The sequence below is a fragment of the Nannospalax galili genome, unplaced genomic scaffold (assembly GCF_000622305.1).
Source record: "Nannospalax galili isolate Female #2095 unplaced genomic scaffold, S.galili_v1.0 scaffold492, whole genome shotgun sequence".
In the NCBI taxonomy this organism is placed as follows: Eukaryota; Metazoa; Chordata; class Mammalia; order Rodentia; family Spalacidae; genus Nannospalax; species Nannospalax galili.
Window position 1 is genome coordinate 1,425,450 of NW_008332217.1, and position 16,789 is coordinate 1,442,238.

The following is a 16,789-nucleotide window of genomic DNA, read 5'->3' on the forward strand; positions in this document are numbered from 1 at the left end:
GGGGGGGGGGGGGGGGGGGGGGGGGGGGGGGACCATACTGGCCTCTGGAGGCAGGCCCGATGAGACAGGCCCCAGTGGGTGTGGGGAAGGGGCAGACCCCAAGGGACCCCAGGGACCCACTCCTGACTTAAAATGGGCCAGCTACCACAACAGAGGCAGGAGGGGCAGCCTCAACTTTCAGACACTCACTCTAGCCCAGGGGACCTCTCTTGGTAGCCATGCCTACAGAGGGAGCCTTGCCTGAATGTGGATAAGATTTGTCTTGGGGAGGGGTGCCACGGTGGGGGCCAAAAGAACTATGAACATCCCACAGTCCCTAGATAAGGGCCTCTCCTGGCCAAATGTCCACAGTGCACAGCCGAGGAGCCCTGAGTTCCCTAATAAGGAGTAGGCGAAGTTCTAGGCTCTTCCTATCCCTCTGCCTTGTTTTGGCACTGATGGGCACATACTCAAGGACACCCAACTAAGTTACAGGCCAGGCCCTGAGCATTACGCAGAGCTCAAGGCTGGGGTGTGTATGTGAGGGGGGGGGGTCTCCAGTGAGGTAAGCATCTTGTTGGCTGGTGGGGTTGTGGGACCCGAGTAGCCAAACTGCAACCATCTCAGCTTTAAGCTGACACTGAGTTCCACAGCCTCAGTGGAGGCTGAAGTGTGGCTCAGGAATGGTGTGGTTCAATGGAAAGCATTTGTCCCACCTGTACAAGGACCCTGTGTACATCTGTAACAACCACAGAAAACAGAACAAAGAAGTTGGGCCAGCAGGCCTCAGGACCCAAGGAAAGTGGCTGAGCCCAGGCAGAGGCCACAGGGCCCAGGCAGAAGCTGGTCCCCTATGCCATACTCCTAGTTCTGGCATAGTACAGCATTCAGTGAGGTGGAGCAGGGAGGCAGGGCTGGGGGTTAAGGGGCTCCTAAGGCCTAACCTCGTAGACCATAAATAAACTGAATTCAGTCCTTCCCTCCAGGCCTCTGAGAGGGCACAGGGAGCTGTGGCTGGGACAACAGCCGTGTGCCATCCTGTCCCTCCACCCACAACTGCAAGCTTCCTAGCAGCAATCCACCCAAAGTGGTAAGTCTGGTGCCACGAGTCTGTGAGAACGCTTCCCTCGACTTTAACTCTCAGGGAACTCGAAGGATGCAGGCTGCTAAGAGGCCCATCTGGCTGGAACAGAAGCATTCACTCAGTAAACACTGGCCAAGGGCTACTCTGCTCAAGGCCCATGCTCTGTGATACAGAACCCTTTGAATTCAGACTCAAGTGGCCAATAAAAACAGTCCCACGAAATCTATACAAACATCATGTTCCTCAGACTGAAGTATTTGAAAACTGCATGGGAACAGGTGGCTCCTGTAGCAGACGGCACAGCAGGGCATCACAACACTGCTCTGATACGAAATGATGGAGAAGAGGGTGGGATACTAGAAAGGTGGCCAGCACAGGCTTGGGGTAGAGCATCTGCCTAGCATGTGTGAGACCCTGGGTTCCATCCTCTACAATCAGGAAAGACCCCACCTCATACAGAGGCACTGAGGTGAACGATGAGGATGTGGAGGGGCAACATCTACTGCAGCAGCAGGTGCAAAGGCCCTGAGGTACGCTGTATTATCATCCCATTCCTCAGACTGAAATGTTGAGAGATTGTTCAAGGTCACATAGTTCAGAGTCAGTAGGTCGATCCAATGTTGGCCTGGCTGTTTCTAGAACTGTTGTCCTTTCCTACCACTGTGGTACTACCCATAAATATCACCCAGTTAGTCTTGGTGACAGACTAACAAAGGAGTTCAGTTATCAGCCCCATTTGATGGAGATTCTTCTGAGTCTGGGGCTCAGAGAGGTCAGGATACCGGCCAAGGCCATACAGCTCCCAGGAAATAGCATTAGGGGCTTACTTGATCACGGGGGTGTACAGGCTGTGCAGCCGACAGTAGAGTCTCACGCCCTGCAAGCGAGAGAGGGCTGGGTGTCAGTTGCATCCTCTGGGCTGTTGGGGGAGGATGGGTTCAGGCAGGAACAGAGGAGGAGGGGTGGACTGCAGGTAACAGGCCTGCTATGCTGGGACCTACAGCTGGATGGGGGCTGTAGGGTGAAGGAAAGCATCCTACCTTGGACATAATGTCCTCCAGCTCACTGCGCGCCTTGTAGGTACCATCGTCGTAGCGGAAGCGATACATCACCTGCTCATTCTTGAACTGGTGCTTGTCAGACACTGGAAGGATCCAGGGACAGTGAGGCTGGGGAATCCCTTCGCTTCCACCCTTTGGTCTGCCATCATATTAAGGGACTGGCAGAGACTGGCAGCCTAGCTGAACATCTGTGGGGCCCTCTGGCTCAGCCTGTCCTTGGGGGGCCCACATGGACAAGGCACTCAAGGATTGAGACCACGCTGCTGACATCTCTCCAGTCACCTCCCAGTTCAGCTAGAAGCTCCAGACCCACAAGATGATACCATAGACTGAGAACCAATCTCACATCTCTTTCAGACCCTTCTACTCCTGGATGGATACTCAGCAGCTCCTTGCTGGTTTCCTGAGGCTCAGCCCCAGTGGGCCACACCACAGCCAGGGTAGGGCCAGGACTCAGCATGGCAGGTCCTTCCTCTGTGCAGCATCAGCCAAGACCCAAGTCCCTTTACAGTCCCATGAGTTCCCACACCTCACACCTGGGTCCCTCCTCCAGCTCTGTACCATGTGATCTCACCCCCCAACATGCCCTGTCCACTCAGAATGAGGCAGTCTTGTGGGCTCCTTGTGTTCCTCCCCCTGGGCACTTAGCCTTGGCTATACCCTGCCTAGAATTGTAAAGTGTACCTGCTCCTCCCTCACCTTTCAGGGAGGCCTCCCCAAGTCCCCTGTATACAACTGAGCCCTCCCACGCTGTCCACCTCTCTCTGCTCTCTTGAGCACCAGTAACATGGGCAGACACCCTCCACTAGCTTCATCTCCTCCCCATCTATAAGATCAGAATGGGACCTTTCACCTGCTCATGGCCTGCTACAAGAGGCACATGGCAAATATTTGCAAAATGACTAAAACTTAAAGAGCTGTTTCTCTTTTGAAGTTATGGAAAATTCTACTCCCACTCCTCATGTTTTTTGAGGAGTTCCCCCTTGCTGGTGCCCACATGAATACCGATTCTGCCACCCTAAACCAGTTTCATGTAGTAGCCACAATCCTGGGGTCAGCCTGTAAGGGACCAGAGTGGCAGCTAGAAGCTTGCTAACTAACTATGGGGGAGGGGCAATTCTGCCAGGATCTGACCTGCCCCTGCCTGGCCTGCTGCCCTGGAGTCTGGCCTGCCCCCCACCAGGCCCTGGTCTGTCCCTGCTGGGCCCACCTACACTCACCATGGTGGATGATACCATTCTCCAACAGGGCTTGGCCCAGGTTGATCCCTTCTTCTGTCTTGCTGATCTCACCAATTTCCAGGAGCCAGGCAACAAACTCACTGCCAGGAACAGAAGATAAGAGTGAGAAGATCCCCCAGTCCTAGTACCAGAACCAAGCTGGCCTGGTTCCACTCACCCAGGAATGACAGGCAGATATTCCCACAAGCACACAAAGCTCAGGGGCCACAGCTCTTAGGGCTGTGTGGGAGCTCTTGCTTTTTCAGGTGGCTAAAGGATCACAGGCCTGTCTCATCCACCTAGGGATGGATGGTGGATAGATGGATGGATGGAGAGACGGATGGGTAGTGGGTAGGTGGTTACATGGATGGATAGATAGGTGGGTGGGTGGATGGTGGATGGTTGGTAGGTAGGTGGATGGATGGGTAGGTAGGTCAATGTATAGATAGGTAAATGGATGGATGGATGGATGGATGGATGGTGGATGGATGGTGGATGGATGTGTAGATGGAAGGAGGATACATAGACAGATGCTGAGATGGGTGGTGGATGAGTGAATGGATACATGATGAATACTAGATGGATAGATGATGCTTGTACACCGATGATGGATGGGTAGATGGTGGACAGATAGCGGACACTTGATGGATGGGTGATAGGTAAGTGGATGGTGGATGGGTGATGGATGGATGATGATAGATGGATGAATGGGTGATGGGTGGTAGATGGATAGATGGGTGACAGATGGATGGATATTGATAGATGGGTGGATATTGATAGATGGGTGGATATTGATAGATGGGTACATGATGGATGGGTGATAGGTAAGTGGATGGTGGATGGGTGATGGATGGATGATGACAGATGGATGAATGGATGATGGATGGGTGGTAGATGGATAGATGGGTGATAGATGGATGGATGTTGATAGATGGGTGGATGGATGAATAATAGGGCAGTATGTGAGTCACTGATGACTCCATGGCTGATTCATGAATGGAAGTACAGGTCAAGAGACTTACACTAGCCATGTGGTATGTAGGTAAATGAGAAGGATGGGCAAGCAGGTGAACTAATAGAGAGATCAGTGCCTAGATGGATGGGCAGATGGGTGAATATGGGAGAGGGAGCTGAGTAGATAAGAGATGCTGAGGGGAAACACTGACTGGATGGTGGAGGCACATCATAGATGATTAGATGTGAGGGGTGGCTGGCTAGAGGGGGGTGGATGGCTAGACAGAAGTGGGTGGCTAGATGGGGGATGAGGGGCAGATGGATGGAGGGTAGATGCTAGATGGGGGCGGATGGCTAGATGGTGGTGGCTGGCTAGAGGGGGTGGGTGGCTAGATGGTGGTAGCAAGGTGGGGGTGGCTACATGAGGGTGTGGCTGGACAGAAGTAGGAATAAACAAGCTGAATATGGCCTGACACCTGTCATCCCAGCACTGGAGAGGCTGTGATAAGACATCTGCCACAGTTTGAGGTCAGTCTGGGCTACATAGGGAGTTCTAGGCCAGCCTGGACTACACCGTAAGGTATGAGGACCTGTCTCCAAAACAAACAAACAAACAAACAAAATAAAAAAATAGGCAAAACAACTAAGCAGGGTGCAATACCAGAAGGTGACTGTGGGGTCAGTCAGCCTGTGTGGGTCAAATCTCATTGTCTCCAATGTTCCAACAGACACCCCCTTACTCAGAAGAGAACCCAACTCTACCTCAACTCTGTCCCAAATATCTGCCTAGACACAGGCATGTCTCCATCACCACCCCCAACCCCACACAGAGAACATAACCTCCTGGCTGGTCTCTGTTCGGGTCTACTCAGCCTCCCACACACACTTTATCCGCTCACCCTCGCTCCCTTCTTTAAAAAAAAAAAAAAAATCCTAGACTTCGGCTGCCTCAGGGCCTTGGCTCTTGCTGTTCACTCTGCTTGGAAAAGCCCTTCCTGGCTCTTCACGCTGCTCCTTGGTGAGCAGCCCCTGCCACCCTAACCCACACAGCTGCTGGCCTGCATGGCTTTTTTGTACTCACTTCTCTGGAGCTACCGTTTGTCAGTCTTACCATGTGTTTTAGCAGCACCCCTCCACACAAACACACCCAGGATGCGACCCCCAAGAGACAAGGGGGCTAGACTGCTGTTATTCACAGCTCTTCCTCTGATATGCTTCCAGACTCCAGAATCAGCCACCAAACAAGGGATGAGTAAGAAGGAATATCTGGAATCAGCAGGAAGGTTGAGGGACAGAGACAGGCATCTAGGTGATAGCCCAGGGGTCTAGCTTGGCCAGCTCCCCCAGTCCCAGCCCTTGTGGCAGATCCTTGGGCTGAGTATAGATTTGGGCCCACTGGAGTCAGAGGAAGGGGCAAGCTCAGGGTGGGCTGCTCCAAGGAGCACTACAACAGCACCGAGCCCTGGTCTGGAAGCAGCTCCAGTGACAGTGAGGGGCCATATTTTTTAGCTTTCAGCACTGATAGAGCTTCCCTGTGCAGGTAGCAACTATGGATGCATCTAGAAAGCCCACAGGAGGCCCAGGGAGGCAGAAAATAAACAGATGTGTTTTATGGTGCCTGAGCCCAGGCTGGGAACACTTGAGGTTCTGTCCGCCCCCAATTCTGTTCTCAAAGTCCCAGCTCTCACAGATAAGGGTAAGCGCCATAAGGCAAACAGATGCTTGTATGCCCACTCTCGACACCCAGCTGCTCACCAACTGTCCCATCCAGGACCACCTCTGGCAGGGAACAGCAACTCTGTAGCCAGAATAGGTCCTGGAAGTATATCCCACAGGGCTGCAGGGGCAGAAGATAGCCTGAGGACAGAGGAGAGCTACTGACTAGTGATTCTGGCCACGCTGGGTCTTGTTAGTCTTTGGGAAACCAAGCTAGGTCCTCGGCTTGCTGGGAAAATTGGGGTGAAATTGTCCCTCTTTGGGCCTCAACAAGACCCACCTGGCAAGTGGGTTCCAAGACATCTAGAATTAGCGGGTAGACTTTTTAATCCTGTGAAATCTTAAACTAGGACCCAGGAGGGAAAAACAGATAAAGTTAATCTCTCATGTAGGAACCTCAAATTCAACATCCTGGCTAGGATGGATGTTGTGCCAGGTAGAGACCGTGCCAAGCCAGCCAGAGTCTCTTGAACTGAAAGCTGAGGCTGCTTGCTCAGAAGGCATACCACAGACCATGAGCACAATTCTTGAACAGAGAGTGGAAACCTGGGCTTTCCTGTGAAACTCCCAATATTTAAATGCTGATGTCTAACCCAGCATTTTCTACAACCACAACATGGGCTGAGGAAAATACATCTTCCACCACACTGGGTCAGTAGAGCCTGGGGGCACCTGGGAAAGGGGTCCCCAGCTGGGCACCGGCATGCAGAGTAGCCCTGAGTGACAGCTAAGGCAAGGAAATGGGTTGGCCAATTGGTCATGGGCAGCAAGGCCCAGGCTTCCAGAAATTTGTGCCCACCACGGTGGGAGGCACCAAGACAAGGTGGGGGTAAACACCAGTGTGACATGGCTGAGATTCAGCCTTGGAGCCTGATGACAGCTAGACTTCAACAACTTCCATTTCCCTCTCCTTCCTGCCAAGTGGAGAGTGTTCAGCTGGCTTCGCATCAAAGCCAAAGCTGGGCATCGGGGACACACAGGGTACCTCTGCAGTTTGGGAAAGCCACCTACAAGGTGCCACTTGCTCCCTGGATCGAGCATCCTTCCTCCTGCCCGTCTCCTGCATGGACCAAAAGCTCCAGCACCTGGAGCCCCGAGTCCCCTTCATAAAGATGTTCCCTGAGGGTGTCCATGTGCATGTCTGACAGGTTGTATGTGTGTGTGTGTGTGTGTGTGTGTGTGTAGAAGCCAGACATTGATGATGGGCATCTTCCTCTATTCGTTCTCTCTCTCTTCTCTCTCTCTCTCTCTCTCTCTCTCTCTCTCTCTGTAGCCACAGCTGGCCTAGAACTTGCTATGTAGGCCAGGCTGCTATGTAGACACAGAGATCCACCTGCCTCTGCCTCCCTCGTGCTGGGATAAAGGTGCGTTCACCACACCTGGCTTTCTCTCACTCATTTTTTTTGACACAATCTCTTAGTGAACCTGGAGCGCACTATTTCAGCTAGACTGGCTGGCCAGCAAGCCCCAAGAATCCATTTGTCTCCACCCCCTCCCCAGTACCAGGGTTGGGCACCCAACTTTTGACATGGGTGCTAGGGATCTGAACTCAGGTCCTCATGCTTCACAGCAGACATTTTACTCACTGAGCCATCTCCCAGTCCCTGACAAGTCTTCATGGATATTCTGCAATGGGTGGTTGGTTTGCTTCTGAGATAGTACCTCGCTACGTAGTCCATATCTGTCTTGAATTCCTGTTGCCCATCCCTCAGGATCCCAAATGCTGGCATGACAGGGGTGTGCTACCACACCTGCCTCTGTCCTCTATTGCAGGCAGCTGTGCATGCAGGCTTGCCCCAGCAAGTCCTCCTACCTTGGAGCAGCCAGTGCAGATGTCAATAACATGTCAAGGACAGAAATAAAGGTTTTTCCTCCCTGGACTGCCTAATAGTCACCTCCTTGTACCCTGAAGTCCCTGAGTTCTCACAACTCAACTTACACCCCTGCTGAGCCTCTCTGAGTGCCCAGAATCACATCTGAGCCTGTTCTCACGTGTGAACACTCAGGACCCCTGTCCCTCCGGTGCCTCCAGTGTCATGGCTCACACAGCTGCTGGACTCTCATATCTGTAGCCCCCTAGCCTGGACCACTGTTGCTTAGGTTTTCTCAAGGTTGACACTTGTCACTCAGATCTTGGTAAAAATGCCACCTCCCTAGGAGACCCATCTTACCCACCCCTGGCTAAATCAGCTCCCCATTTCCTCTCTCCTGTGTCACCCCACAATCACCTCACTGTTCACTGGCTCACTGGATCCCTTCTTCAATCTGTTCACTATTTACTGACTGATCCCTTCAGGGACAGTCATTTCCCTGCAGGCTGAGGGTTTGTCTGTCCTGTTCCCTGCTGGCAACTGGGAAGGGCTCAGTGAATGAATGAATGCCCTACTTTGAAATGTGGCATCTATTTGTTTCTGAGTGGGACAGAAACAGGTCATTTATACCTGTCCACTTGTCCTCAGTACTCTGACCAGCATGGTGGCAAGTGCATCACACATATTTCCACGAGGTTAGACAATGTTGATACTTTACTCTCTCTCCTTAATTATCATTGTCTGAGATTCGGAGACGTTACTCCAGTTGCCCAAAGTCACCCAGCGAGAAGGTGGGAGTATGACACAAGCCCCACTCTGACCCAAAGCCCAGCCCTAAAAAGTTATAAAGACAAACCAAACACTTCACATTCAGCAGCAGACAGACAGGGAGAAAGTGCTGAATAGGGATCAAAATGAAGGAACACAGCAAAGTGCAGTGAGGGCCAGCACCGGCTCTGAGGTCACCCACACCTGGATTCAAATCCTACCTCCACACTGTGGCTGTATGACTTTGCATAAACCTATTCCTCTCTATGCCTCAATTTCTTCACCCTTAAAATGGGGACAATGGCAGTAACATGCCTCACAGTGCTGTGTGAGAGTAAAAGACAGACAGATGAAAAGCCATAGATCAGAGAAATGGCTGGAGTGGCCTGCAAGTAGCCTGCCTTGCATCCACCCATTCCTCTTACAGAGGGGACCAAGGGGTCCTGGAGGAGATCATTCATGAACTGTACACTGATGGGGATGTCTGGAGCCCAAGCAGGTGTAGGGGGAAGCCAGGCTGGAGAAATGTGTTCTCAGAACAGGAACTCTGGCCCTCTGGGCCCTGTGGTTATAACATGAGCTGCGATGCTGGCCAGGGATCAAATGGGCAGTGACAGAAATCTCCTCTAATCCTTCCTGAGGAGCCAGGCCTCAGAAGCTTTAATCTTGGACAGGGTATCCCATCCGGCTGGGCTGGCAGGAAGGCTCTCCCTAGGCGGAAGCAGTGGTGGGGGGGCGGGGATGCTGGATTCTAGTGGGATCAGGGATTAGCAATGGAAACAGCTAGGGGCCCCTCTTGACTTCTCAGCCAGCTCCCATAGGACTCTTGGTCTAGCTCTCTCTTCAAGAGCCTCGAGGAGACAGAACAAGAGCTGCTGACACCCCTCCCCAGGACAACAAACAAAACAGTCCACAAATCCCAGTGCCCCCAAAACCTGTCCCTGGCCTGTATAACCCCAGGCCTTAGGCCTAACCCTGGGCTCTCCCCAACTCCACAGCTCCAATGGGCTACTCAAAACCCATGATGGACATGGATACCCAGCAAGGCTTGGAGATTTCACTTGTCCAAAAGTGGCACCCCCAACACCTGCTTTCCAGGATCCTCTCACCTCATCTCCTGACTCCATGTTCCCTCCCCAGGGACCCCTGCCTCTCTGGCTGCGGTCCCAGATGCCTGTTTGTCCTTCCCCTAGTACTACTGGTCCAGACTCCTCTATGCACATGATGGCCCATAGGGCTGGTCTCCTGGCTCTAAGGCTATCTGAATGTCTGTTCCACATGTAGGTCTCCAACCCAGAGCTCCAGCTGGACTTCACACCAGCCCTCCCTTGTCCTCCTCGTCTTCTAAGGACAGTCACAGGCCTCCCCAGCCCGGCCAGGGAAGAGCAGAACAGAACAGGCCAAAGTGTGGCTTGCACCTCGAGTTGGGGTAACACTAGTTCCCATCATGTACTTGTTAATATGGTGCAGCTCAGGGGTGAATAAAGTGGGCAGACTGCAGCAGAACCCTGTTAGCCTGACCCTCATCTGAGGCTATGCCACAGATCTGAGAGACCTTAGGTAGCTATGCAGAGAAGGTCCGGGCAGAGGAAGGGGATGCAGGGTTGGGCGGAGCAGTCACAGGGTGGGAAGGGAGCCACTCACTTGCCGAGGAAACACTTGGGCACAGTGCTCAGTTTCCTCCGGCGGTCCTTGATCAAGTTCACCTTCCTATTCATCATCATGTGGTAAAGCTTCTCCCCCTTCTCCGCGATCATGACATAAGCGTCACGCTCCATGCCCAGCTTCAGACCTGTGTGGAGACATGATGGGCATTGGGGACAGTGCTTCTGACAGCTGTGCCTGCCACCCCCACCCCAGCACAGCCACTGAGCACGTCCCAGCCCCTGGTCAGTTCCACACACACCTGCCACTGACTGCTCAGAAGGCAGGTGGGAAGGTGGAGACCCAGGGAGGTTAAGCCCTGGGGTAACAAGGATGATGCCTTCAACTAGGAGCCAAAATCCAAAGCCCTGTCCTTATCCCTCCATACAACCCACGGTGTCCTGTCTCAACACACTGTGCATCCAGGGCCCCATCTCCCTATCCCTCCACACTGCCCCTCCAAACCAGGCTCAAATGGCCTTGTTCCTCCACACCATGCTCACATTCCTGTCCCTCCATATCGTGCACAGGGGGACCCATCTCCCCATACCACACAATGTCCTCCTATCTATCCATACTGTGTACGCAAGTCCCTGTCCCTAACATCTACTCAAAATCTTCTCCCTGAATCCCATCCCACCCAGACAATAACAGCACCGGCAAATAGTAGCAAGTTTTCATAGCTGCTGTTACAACACGTCCGATGCTCCCACAAAAACCACAACTCTCTCCATTTTACAAATGGAAAAGTTGAGGTCCAGAGAAGTTAGGTTCTCTGTCCCAGGTTGCCAAATTAGAAGAGATGGTACCAAGATGTTTGGCTCTAGATCCAGATCTGGGCTCTGACCACAGACCACATTGTGACCACATCCTATGGACCCAGCCCTCAGGTCAGAGTTTAGACAACACCCAGTTCTAAGGACAAGGGCCCCTGGGGTATCAACTACAGCTCTAGAGTCTAATCACAAAATACTGATCAGCCCTTCCCAGCCAGGCCAAGTCTTGATATTCTACCACAGCCCATCCCAGCCCTGAGTAGTTTCAGAGGTCAAGGAGTAGCCAGGGACCAAGGTTGGGAGCTTATCTGGCCTCCTGGCATTTTAATACAGTCTGATTCCACACTGAAGATGGCAAGATGCTACCTAAGGCCCACCTTCTCTAGAAAAGACAGGCAGAAAGAACACTGTACTGGGGATGGTGACCTGGGTGGTGAGAGGTGGAGAGGGGAGAAGCAGGTGGTCTGGACTGTGCATGTGAAATGCAGACTAGCAGGACTGTTATGACTTCCTGAATGGGGAGCAGGGAAGAGGGGTTCAGGGGTGGCACCAAGGCTGACTCAGGTGCTGTTACACAGGGCTCAGAGGCAGGGGAGGACTGGGGCAGAAGGTGATGGAGCCATGGCGGTGGGGGGGGTGTCTATGATACATACAAGTCACGATTTCAAGTCAGCAGGATGTACTTGGGGTAAACTGAGGCCCAGTTTCTCCTCTATCAAACCAGAAGGACCATGCATACAGTTTGCAACTCTGGCCAAGCCCAAGGCCTGGGTCAGTAGCATCACAGCCTCTGCAGTACAGAGGGGGACCTCTGTCCCCACTCACCAGGTGAGTCCACTGAGACCTGAGCAGCTGAAGTAACATGGCCCCACTGTTGAAGCAAGGTATCCTGATTTCCCATTTCCCAGGGATTCTGTACATTATAGCTCAGGGTATGGACACAGCTCAGAGTCCACCTTCTCCTAGTCTCTTGCCCCAACCCCTGTGTTGTCTTTCTGTGAACCACCTTGGGGCCTGTGTTCTGGTGGGGAGGGTTCCTCGCCACACCTAATGGACACCCCAAGGACCACCCTGACTCCCATGCAGAGACAAGCAAACAAAAGCTTGGGCAAGCACGTGCACTGTCGGGGGGAAAAAACGTTTCCTGCTGCTCCAGGTCATAGCCCAGCAGCCCTGTGATACAACAGCTGCCATCTCTAGAGCTCTACCAGGTCCCAGCACAGTCCCAGAGGCCTCGTCCACCAAAACATCTGCTTGGTGTCACCCCAAATACTTCCAAATATTTTTGGAAGGATCCCTGCTTCCCAGCCCATGCATAGCCCCCAGCTGAGACACCCCCTACCACCCTCCTCAGCAGCCCAGGGCCCAGGTACCCACTCTCCCGCTGCTCTCGCTCGCGGATCAGAGCATCCAGCCACTTCTGTTTCTCCTCCGCCGTCTTGGCCATGCAGACAAACCACTTGTTCTTGGCTGTGTTGTGGATCTTCCAGCCATTGGTGACGGTGTAGCCATTGCTATGGTAATCGGCTGGCAGGAGCAGGAGGTGAACATGGGTCAGTACAGAGTTGCACAACTTTCAATAGCCCCAGACACCATGGCCGTACCTACAGGTCAGGCTGGTGAGGGGCTAAATCCGATAAGCAGACAGGGTCACAGAAGAGTAATAAAAGGCACACTTCAACCTTCTCAGCCTGAGACAAAATCCTGAAGGCTTTTTCTCCCACAACAGGGCAGAGCCCCTCTTCCAGCTGACCTGTCCAAACCAGTTTAGATAAGACCAAGGCCAATCTTGGACATAGTTTGGAGCTATGACCCTTCAGGCTCCCTCTTCTTTGTTTAAGTAGATCAGTCCAAAATTAGGGGAGGGGGACCTGCTCCATACCAGAAAAAAACATTTAAAGGGCCCAAGTCCTCCTGGGGGCTTTGGATTTTTCTGTATCTGAGCCCCCTCTTGACTTGTGGAGAGCTTTTCTCTCTGTTGTAAGTATATATGTGTGTGCTTCTTCGCTTTTAATAAAGTTTGTTATCTGTTGTTTTCTACTGTGTCTGAGATTCTTCTTGCCTTCGAATTCTTTTAATTGGTGAAGAAAACAAACTAGATCAAGATCCCCCGATGGTGACACTGAACCAGCCCTTCCACTCCAGCACCAGGAGACAGGGCCACCACCACCAGGGCCAGGATTGGGGAACTGATCTTTGCCATAGACAAATGTTCCCCTACTGGCCGCTCTCCCAGAAGCAAAGGTCCTTTCCAACTCCTCAGTGTCACAGGTTTCAAGACCCCTCTCATGTGGGCATGAATGTAGGGGTGGCACAGGGGTATGCCTGCATGGGGGGTAAGAAAACGACCCTCTGTGGGTTTTTTTTTTTTTTTTGGTCTTTCTGAGACAGGATTTCCCTATACCCCCAGTTAATCTGTAACTCACTATGTAGACCAGGCTAGCCTTGGACTCATAGAAATCCGAGTGCCTCTGCCTCCCAAGTGGGAAGATTAAAGGGATGCACCACCACACCCAGCAGAAAGTGACCCTCTGAAAACCAGATGGCGGAATAGTACCTAGGAACATGGGATCCTACCACACCCTTAATCTAAGGAGGGACCTGCAGGTATTATGGCTCAAAACCACATTAGAACCCTCCCTAAACAGGCTCACAGAACATCTACTAAGAGACGAGTTGTCCCTGGTCCCAATAGTAAATATCAAAAACTACCAGAAGCTCGACTGTGGAGTGTTCATGCAGCGCACATTATCCAGCCCCTGTACCAAACCATCAGCACACTGAGAGCGAGAGCCACTACATACAGAAAATCATGCAAACACAGCCATGTGCATTGAAAGCCACTTAAACATATATAATCTCATAACCAACCTTCTATATATATATATTTGAAAACCAGAGAAATTTAACATTAAAAAAAAAGATCATTATAAAATGCAGTGGTCATTTGGTACTCGGGGAGACCTGGAGGTGGGGGGCACTGTTTCAGTTCCCAGCTCCAAAGCTGATGACTGGAGTCTTCAACTCAGGTAGCTAGGTTCTAGAGCTTTTCAACAGGTAAGTTACAGTCCACAATATAGAAAAACTACAAATGACCCAGAGTGTCAGAGCAGGCAGGGAGGGGCTCAGAGGGAAGAGGCAGGACTCAGCAGGAAGGACAGGGCCCACCTGTTCCATCCTCCACATTCTCCACCTCCATGACCTCAGTGTTGATTCGACCCCTGAAGATGTAGAGGGAGCCGTTGATAGACTTGGTCCTCTTGGTAGACTTCTTGCTCCCAGTGACCCTGAAAGACAGTAGGCATCAGCATCCGCTGCAGGAGACTGCAACACTGAGGGTAACCGGGGACAGAGGAGCCCTGGGCTGAGGTGAGGAACATGGTTAGACAGGTGACTTGAACGAGTCTCTTTTCTGTTAAGTCACAGAAAAATGAGCTAATAGCTTTGCTAACCTCACAGACCAACTCTTCAGGGAGACTTCAAGCAAAAAGCAAGAAAACCCAGTCCTTGGAGCTAGCAAATGGGAGGGGTCCCACTGAGTTTCTATCAGACAGAATCTCCTAAATTGAGACCAGAATGGAAACAGCTTGAAGTAGACAATCACTCACCCAACCCACCTATCCACCAATCCGTCTCCCTCCCACCTAGCCATCTATTTCCCTACAACTCAGCCAGCCATCCCTCCACCTGCCATCCATCCATCCACACATCCACCCACCCAGCCAGCCATTGATTCACCTACCACCCATCATCCACACACCCATCCACCCATTCATGAACCCACCCAGCCATGTAGTCACCTACCACCCAGCTAGACAACCCTCTCCCTGCCATCCATCCATCTACCTGCTATCCATCCATCTACTCATTCATCTATCTACCTATGATCCATCCACATACCACCCACTACCTACCTACCATTCCTCTGTCTACCATCTATCAACCCATGTATCTATCCATCCTCCCATCTATGGACCATCCATCCATAATCCATTCACCTGTCTACCGAGTCATCTACCCACCCATCCAAGTATCATCCATCCATCCATCTACCCACAAACCTCACCACTCACTCATCCATCCATCTCAGCAACCACCCATCCACACACCTGCCCTCCCACTCCATCATACACTTATCCATTTACCTACCTTCCAATCCGATTATCTACCTGTCTTACCCATCCATTCACATTTCAATCACCCACCAACCCACCACTCATGCATTCACTTGGGAATTCTGCTGCCCACCCATTCAGTGACTGCTACAGTCTGAACATGGCCGCTCCATATTCACGTTTATGACTCCTAAACACTGATGTTGCAGTATTAGGAGGTGAACTTGAGATGCTTAGATCACAAAGGGAGTATCTCATGAATGGGATTAGCACATTTTAAAAGAGACCTCAGAGAGGTACTGCATCCCTTCCACTGTGCCAGGACACAACAGAAGAGCAGAGGGAAGCCACTGCTAGGCACCAATGTCCTGGTGCCCTAACCTCACACCGTGTAGACCCAGGACTGTAAGAAATACATTTCTAAGACACCTAGTTTATGCTGGTTTAGTTATGTTATTTTGTTACATTCACCCAAACAAATTAATATAGTCATTCAAAAAACATCTGACCAGTGCTTCCAATGGGCAGGGTACCAAGTGATGGGCAACAGGGAGCAAGCACTTGGGAAAGGCTTCTGTATGCTGGGCACTCTGCTAGGTGTTGGCCCACAGGGAAGTGCACTGAAATAGCAAGGAACTCATCTTCTGCTATGGAGGGAGGGTGCAAGGCAGAGTGAGAGAGAGACACCCATCACAGTGAAGGGCCTCGGCACCTCCCTGCTTCAGCAGATGGGCTGTCTTTAGCCAGAGCCAGCTGAGACTGTGGCCCGACCTCCCTACTTACTGCCTACTTACTGCAGCTGGATAAATAGAATGGGATGTGCAGAGAGTAGGCCCAGGACCCAGGACTATGTACAGACTGGGAGACCTGCGCTGCTACTGCATGTGGGGATGGAATAGGGAGGGGTGGAGCTGCAGAAGATGGGGACTGACTGCCACACTCAAGTTCCCTGGGGTAGTGGTGAGGGATCGACTGTGTAAGAATTAGACAAATCATGCATTTCCTCTGGATGGACTCTGCTTTTTAAATTTTTAAAAATTATTTTGCTCTCTCCCACCCGCAGGCCTCTCTCTGGGGTAAGTCCATTGCGCCCTCCATGCCTTGACTCCCCCAGCCCCATTCACCCTCCCATCTCCCCTGCCGTTCTTTCCTCTGAGTTTGGGCCCTGCCCCATTCCTCATCTTGGGGCCCCAGATACCTGGAGAACCAATACTGCTTCCTGATCCTTTTCATCCAGACTAACATAGTGCCTTTTCTGGGCCCTAGGAGCACTGCTTCTGGACCTTGCCCCACCCTCACCTCCCTCTGCTTCCCTGGGCCTGCACCATTTGGAAGCCTCTCTCTGGGACGCGGGCGCTGACCTTTCCTCTTCCTGATCCTTTGCATCCAGACCAACCCAGCTCCTCAGTGCAGTCCCCAGGAGTCCTTGGGACCTCTTCCCATCCCCACCATCTCTTGGCATCCCTGGGTGGCACAGCCACCAGCTGCCTAAGACCATCATCTTTCCTGGGAGCTGCTCTCTTTCCTGGGCCCGGGCCAGTCCAACCCCCAAATTCCTGAGGCCAAAATCGTTCCTGGAGGGATCCAGACCTTAGGAGAAAGCCCGAAATCATCTGACCCTCATCTGAATTGGGCCTCTGTGGGAACTCCTAACTCCTGAA

General features: G+C 52.1%; 1 protein-coding gene across 1 annotated transcript in view; it reads right to left on the minus strand.

The window, feature by feature from the left end:
* The window catches only part of Prex1 (phosphatidylinositol-3,4,5-trisphosphate dependent Rac exchange factor 1), a 170,216-nt gene that overhangs the window by 38,796 nt on the left and 114,631 nt on the right, over positions 1 to 16,789 (minus strand). The window contains exons 8-13 of the mRNA XM_008827461.1: positions 14,182 to 14,300; positions 12,391 to 12,540; positions 10,238 to 10,385; positions 3,345 to 3,445; positions 2,104 to 2,207; positions 1,891 to 1,940 (exon numbers count right to left, since the gene is read on the minus strand). Coding sequence (XP_008825683.1) covers positions 1,891 to 1,940; positions 2,104 to 2,207; positions 3,345 to 3,445; positions 10,238 to 10,385; positions 12,391 to 12,540; positions 14,182 to 14,300 — 672 coding nt within the window. The remainder of the gene's footprint in view (positions 1 to 1,890; positions 1,941 to 2,103; positions 2,208 to 3,344; positions 3,446 to 10,237; positions 10,386 to 12,390; positions 12,541 to 14,181; positions 14,301 to 16,789) is intronic.